A 6,878-nucleotide genomic window follows, 5' to 3' on the forward strand; every position below is an offset into this window, starting at 1 on the left:
TTTTCAAATTGTGAAGATCGTTGGAATTCACATCGATATACATACACCCTCCTGCATTTGAACTATTTTCTCTGGGCATTATGGGTAGCCACTGGGCAAGTGGCAGAGAAGTCTTAGAGACTAAGTTAGAGAAACTAAGCTACTATTACATAATACAGGCAGTAAAAATAACTTTATAATGATGGTAGACCAGATCCTTGCCACTCCATTAGCCAAAAATGTATATGGAATCTGATCTGGGAAGGAATTCTGAACATCAGGATACCAAACGGCAGTTTATTGAAACTGTCTGAAGGAAGAGAGTAAAGTACATGGATATTGGGAGTATCTATCACATGATAAGACACTTGTGCAATGAAAAAGCTAAAGATTTAAAAGTGATAAAGCAAGTCAATACTACACCATAAATTATATTATAAATCTGCTTTATTGCAATTAGAAGAGAGCAAAGAACAGAAAATGTTACAGAGATACAAACCATGTTTATCACACACCTGATTACTTGTGCTTTCATAACCATTGTGAGGGAGGATCTCAATGTTGGAAAGATGGGAATTCCTGGACCAGTAAAAGCAAGAGTTGCCTTTTTCTGGACCAAGACCCAGGCAGTGACCATCTGATGGGGAGCAATGGAAGCTCAGGTGGGGCAGGTAGAGACAGTGAGGAGACATGAAGGTGCTCAGCAACTTCAGCTCAAACTCAGAAAGTAAGAGAAATCAGAGACAAGAGAGGAGAAGTGGCCCAAGAGAGGGCAATGCAGCTGTAGATGGGGACAACGTGGGACCAAGAGCCGATGGCAGGGCTTAGTGCTTGTAGCTCTTCCTGCTGGAAGATGAGGTGGTGGTGTACTTGATGGTGGAACTGCTGCCTCCAGAGGAGCTGAAGCCACCCCCTATGCCTCTGCCACTGCTGGAACTGAAGCCAGCTCCAAGGCTGTGGCCGCTGCCATAGGAGTAGCCGCTGCCTCCGCCCAGGCCTGAGCCACCGCCCATACCGCTGGCACTGCCATAGCCACCAGCACTGCCATAGCCTCCAGACACGGTGGACTGCACCACAGCTGTGAAGGAGAGAGGGACAAAGACACACAGGACACAGTGAGCTCATTCTGCCAGCTTCAGTCCAGTCAGAGGAGCATAAGGGCAAGGGAAGGAGGTGAGCAAAGGTACTTACAGATGTTGACTTGTCCAACGCCTTCACCACTCAGCCTAGGAAGGGAGAAGACACGGGGGGGGGCATGAGACCTCAGAGAGCTACCAAGGGACCAGAGTGGGAAGCCTCGATGTGAGGATAGCCCATGGGGAAGCTGCCTTGGAAGTGGTTCTCTGAGAGTAGCCGCTATGGCCGTAACTAGGGTGCCTTCAACTTGTGCTCATGGCCCAACATCCTAACCCTGGATCCAGGATGTTTGAGGGGCTTGTGTGGTAAGTCACCCACCTGCACTCCTCGCCCTCCAGCAGCTTCCTATAGGTGGCGATCTCCACATCCAGGGCCAGTTTAACATTCATCAGCTCCTGGTACTCCTTCAGCAACCTGGCCATGTCCTGCTTGGCCTTCTGCAGGGCATCCTCCAGATCAGCCAGCTTGTTCTTGGCATCTTTGAGGGCCATCTCCCCCCGCTGCTCAGCATCAGCGATGGCGGACTGCAGGTTGGCACACTAGAGGAGGAACATAGGCAGGATGAACTCGAGATATAGTCCTCCAGAGGATACTAAACACACATCTTTCTAGTGAGGAAGAGTTCCAAAGTCCCGTATCATAGAAAGAGCCTTCTTCCTCTTTTTGTCCAGTCTTTCTCTGTTCTTCACAAATGAGTTAGTCTGGGAGCCACATGAGAAAACCTGTGCCCTTTTTTAACCTCCCTGCACTACACTGGACAAAATACCAGCAGATTTGGAAGAAATGGACCTACTCATTTCTTTTGTGCCATCTTCAAAGCCAGACAAGAATCTCTTCTGATGATCTCATGTGGATGCCACACTAACTTATACAAAATTAGGAACATCCTCATTTAAGCAGATGAGCTTCACATCTAGCTGTGGAGATCTTGACTTCCTCACTCCTAACAGATTCTATCACACTTGGGCAACACTGATCTTCACCCTGGGTCCTTGCTTAACTTTCTTTTTCCATTGAATCTTGAGCAGATTTGAAGCAATCTTGCCTCGTCCTGACCTCTTTTCTTTACTGACTTGTTTCTTATATTCCTAAAATAACCTTTTGTTTTAACTAATCTCTTTTAAAGCTCCAAGACTATCTTTTTACATCTGACTAACTGGGATTATTCTTGTGATGTGACTGTATCATTCTGTAGAGTTGGCATCCATGTGCCCGGATCTGTGGGAATTCTCAAGGGTGGGAGCTGTGTGTTCTCCCCTCTCTCTGCTGTTCCCTCAATTCCGAGCATTTCCCAAAGGTGGCTGACGACCACCTAGTGGTGTAGCAAGGAAAGGATGTTTTTCCTCTCCAGAGCCCCCCACCATACCTGCTTCTTGACATGGTCGATCTCGGATCTCAGCCTCTGGATCATGCGGTTGATCTCAGCAATCTCCTGCTTGGTATTGCGCAGGTCATCCCCGTGTCTGCCTGCTGTGAGCTGCAGCTCCTCATACTGAAATCCAGGGAGAGAGAAAGAGAGAGAAGATGGTGTATATGGGCTTTCACATCCCAACAGTGGCTTGCCTTCCAAACGAGGCATTTAACACATTTGGACCATGAAGCCAGTGGTTTCTCAACCAGGGTTTTTAGGGAAAGTTGACGTGGTCCATGGTCATTGGATACTGTACATTGATCACAGACCCTCTCTCTAATGGACCACTGTCTGCCTAGTTCATTTGTGGACCAACAATGTTCTGTATCCTGTTTCTGAGAGCCAGGATAAGGGAGAGGACAAAAGCAAAGAACACTAGGTCTTTATCTAGTGACTTGGGTTCTTGGATTATCAAATTTGGACATAAATTCTGTTAATGCGTGGTCTAAGAGGGCAGGGTACACATCTTATGAGAAAATATCAGCATCCTTATAGCAGATTGTCCAGCAAAGTCTGTAGCCTCGCTAGTGATCAGGTAGGGACATTCCTGGGCGGCTGTCAACTCAAGGCTCACCTTGCTCTGGTACCAGGACTCAGCCTCAGCCCGACTCCTCTGAGCGATCTCCTCATATTGGGCTTTGACTTCAGCGATGATGCTGTCCAGGTCCAGGTTACGGTTGTTGTCCATGGACAGGACCACGGAAGTGTCTGAGACATGGGTTTGCATCTGAGACAGTTCCTGCAGAGCAGAAGATGGTCAGATCATCTTTTCCTGTGGCACTGACTGATGTATCCAGTCCCAAGATCACCCACCCTTTGCAGAGTCCCATCACAACAAATAGAAGAGGAGTGGTGATGCTTACTGCGTCATACAGGGCTCTGGTGAAGTTGATCTCATCTGTGAGAGCATCTACCTTGGCTTGCAGTTCAACCTTATTCATGTAGGCAGCATCCACATCCTGGGGAATAAGCCAACAACTTGGAGTCAGCTGAGCCCTCCTTCCCAGTCTCCACACCTTTGAGTCTCCCCCTCTATTCCCCTCTTGGATGTGTGCAGAGACCCAGAGTCCTCCCCCTCTACAAAGGAGCATGAGCCCCTGATCTTTATCAGCTCACCTTCTTCAGAGTCACAAATTCATTCTCTGCTGCTGTGCGCTTGTTGATTTCATCTTCATATCTAGAATTAGAAGAAGGTAAGACATAATTGAGCCAGAGCTGGAGAGCATACAGCAAGATCAGCCTGGGATCCCCACTTTCCACAAAACAGATAGGTCCAAATTGAGCTTTCCTGCCACTGACCCACACACACACCCCTTGTGTGTGTGTGTGTGTGTGTGTGTGTGTTCCCCCAATTCCTCATATCTTTTCTCTCCCACCCACTTATATGGCCCATTTGTTCTTTGGGCGTTGTTTTGGGACAATGATTGTGATTTTCATTTCCATGGACCTGTTTCCCTATGGAGCCATGCCCACATCTGGACCTGGTCACCTGGCAGTCTTCAAGCGTCTGCTTCAGGGAACGGAAGCCCCTTTTCTCCTTGAACTCACTTGTTCTTGAAGTCCTCCACTGTGTCCTGCATGTTCCTCAGCTCTGAGTCCAGGCGGCCCCTCTCCCCCAGGATGCTGTCCAGCTGTCTCCTGAGGTTGTTGATGTACTGTTCAAACAAGGGCTCCAGGTTCTGCCTCACAGTCTTGGTGCCCTGCTCCTGCAGCAGAGTCCACTTGGTGTCCAGGACCTTGTTCTGTTGCTCCAAGAACCGCACCTGGAGGAAGACAAGGTGATTATTTGCCGGAGAAAGCAAAGGAGAAAGAGGTAGGCATTGTCAGGTGCCCAGGCACACCTGGGGTGTCACCCAGCACCTGGGCTACTACACAGCATATACAGAGGCTCAGGCTGACAGTGTTGGACCCACAAACCTATTGCCTTCCCACTCCAGTGATGCTGTGTGAAATTCTTCCATGGACATATGAAGTCTTCTCACTAGGTAAGTTATGCTGCTTATCAATGATGTTTAACAGTTCTTTTCTTTTCATTGAAAAACACAATCATATATTTCCCCATTATGTTGCACAGTTTTTTTTTTAATCGTACTTCAGTTAAAAGCATATTAAATGTGCAGAATCTAACAATTAAATCCAATGTAGCTAATGATCGATTCCAATAACTTCTGTTTTAGTACATGGTTGCCCTCTACAAGAAACACCTTAATGGTCATGCTCTGGTTCTACACAGTTAGTATTCCTAGGTCTTTTCCTTCTAAGCCAGGCAGAAGTCCTTTTCTTTTCTTTTTCTCACTCTTTCCTCATGCCCAGAGTCCTCGAGGAGATTTCTGCTGGCATTATTTTTTAATCTCTAGGAATCTCCAGAAGGGAAAGCTAACCGATTCCATTCTCTCACTGCCTTCTTTTGCTTCATGCTTATCAAAAGTAGAATATTCTTCCCTGGGAATGATGGACACTTAAGAGACCCAGTGGTTTTAAATGATTTCCATCACCTTCTGCCTGTTGTGAACATGGAGCCCAACTGGCATCTCAGGGGAGAGCGAGTCCCAGTCCCCTTCTCCTCCCTTCCTCCTGAGTCTCCCCCTGCTAGGACACTGGTTAGTTGTCTAGTTTGGGGACTCTGGAATCCCAGTGGAGGCAGGTGCTCGTGGCTCACCTTGTCAATGAAGGAAGCAAACTTGTTGTTGAGGGTCTTGATCTGCTCCCGCTCCTCAGTCCTCACCCTCTGGATGGTGGGGTCAATTTGCAGGTTCAGAGGAGTGAGGAGATTCTGGTTGACGGTGACCTCTTGGATGCCTCCAGGAGGGCACACAGGGAAGCCAGAGCCCCCGTAGCCACCAGCAAAGCCAGGTCCACCACCGAGCCCAAAGCCACCACCAGCTGCACCACCAAAACCAAATCCACTTGAGGCTCCACCTCCATAGCCAAAGCCGCCTCCAACTCTGCCACCATATCCACCACTGATGGCACAGCTGCCCCCTCCGATGGAGATCCTCTTGGAGCCACCCAGGCCATAGAGGCTCCTGCTGCCAAAGCCGGCTCCTCCACATGCTCCACCGAAGCCACCACTGCCCCTGGAGCGGGACACGGAGACACTGCTGAAGCCAGAGCGGCAGACCCCTGGCACTCTGGCTGAGCTGGCGCTGAAGCCACGGTGGCTGATGCTTTGGCTCCTCATGGTAGATTTGCTAGACATGGTTTCTGAAGAGGAGAAGGCTGAAGAAAGTGTGAGAGGCTGAAGGGTAGGGCTGAGAGGAGCAGATCTGTGAGATGAACCTCCCGGCAGCAGTTTATATATGGTGGAAATGGGTTGGGCTCCGTCCTGGAAGGTGAGCTTGCAGATTGGGAAGGGCTGATCTTTACAAATAGTGAGATCAGCCCCAGCCTCTTAAAGGTATGAAACATGAAGATTGCTTCTTTGGCTTCCTTTAGTCATGGAGAAATTCTCTTGCCTTCCAGCCTTGATGATCCCAACACAATAAGCCTGGATGTGAATTCACTGAAGTCATGAGTTAGTCATGTTCTCAAACAAAGGAAACAAGGAGCTGATTTGTGATAATTGTCCCTTCCTTCTGCTTACTCAGACACTCCTCTGTGTGCCCCCTTCCCACACAGGTTTTCTCCTCTACAAGCACCACCCTTCCCATCAGGGTGGGACTGACTCTGAGTTCTTATAGGCATTTGCCCAAAGGCCTGCACAAGAAGTGGCCTGCAGTGTTTTTCATCATGTTTCTGCCTGTCCTTCTGTAACTCCTGGCTTCTTCCTGGTGGCCTGGGCATGAATATGGGGGCTATACTGGGGACATAATCTTCCTTTGAAAAACAAAGGGCCGGAAGAGTTGGGTTTTTACACTGTGTAGTCAGCGTTTGCTCTCTGTCCTATGTGATAAGCTCGCCAATTGGCAGTTTCCTGAAAGGACAGGAGACATCACCAAAGACAACTCCGTCTAGAGACCTGCACCTCCCTCCCCAATTTTTGCTTCCCAATGACTTGTTATTATGCTAATTTTTTGTCCAACTGGAAACCATAAACACCTTTTTCTCTCGTTTTAGAATGATCACTTAGAACTTAAGAAATCTAAAACGAGTATGACAAAAATTATTGAGGAATTTACTGAATTTTGATTCCAACACACTTTGACACTTCTAAGGAATAAAAAAGCAGACACCTTAATGGGGTGTGTACAGAAAGTTGAGGGGCATATGGAAACAGTGAATCATAATAATGTGCCCTTACATGTGTGATTATGTCACATGTAAATTCCAAATTTATATTTCTAATCTCAGTACTTAAAATCTGAAATGGCTATACACCTCAGAGGGAAAGAAGGCAGTGAGTGAGTGTGGT

The 6,878-nt window shown here is 47.8% G+C and overlaps 1 protein-coding gene across 1 annotated transcript; it reads right to left on the minus strand.

Moving 5' to 3' along the window:
* Positions 1-408: 408 nt before the first annotated feature.
* Positions 409-5,809, minus strand: LOC122892224 (keratin, type II cytoskeletal 6A-like). The gene is made up of 9 exons (XM_044228486.1): positions 5,187-5,809; positions 4,076-4,290; positions 3,644-3,704; positions 3,391-3,486; positions 3,102-3,266; positions 2,483-2,608; positions 1,435-1,655; positions 1,171-1,205; positions 409-1,057 (listed from the first exon to the last, which is right to left on the minus strand). The coding sequence occupies exons 1-9, from the start codon at positions 5,724-5,726 to the stop codon at positions 804-806; spliced, it is 1,713 nt and encodes a 570-aa protein (XP_044084421.1). The 5' UTR covers positions 5,727-5,809; the 3' UTR covers positions 409-803.
* Positions 5,810-6,878: the final 1,069 nt, after the last annotated feature.

This window comes from Neovison vison, chromosome 12 (assembly GCF_020171115.1).
Source record: "Neovison vison isolate M4711 chromosome 12, ASM_NN_V1, whole genome shotgun sequence".
NCBI classification, from domain to species: domain Eukaryota; kingdom Metazoa; phylum Chordata; class Mammalia; order Carnivora; family Mustelidae; genus Neogale; species Neogale vison.

Coding starts and splice junctions, on each gene's coding strand:
- LOC122892224 (XM_044228486.1), bottom strand. CDS start 5,726: ATGTCTAGCAAATCTACCATGAGGAGCCAAAGCATCAGCCACCGTGGC. Junction 3,705..4,075: donor GTGGAGGACTTCAAGAACAA/GTGAGTTCAAGG, acceptor TTCTAATTCTAG/ATATGAAGATGAAATCAACA. Junction 3,487..3,643: donor AATTTGTGACTCTGAAGAAG/GTGAGCTGATAA, acceptor CTTATTCCCCAG/GATGTGGATGCTGCCTACAT.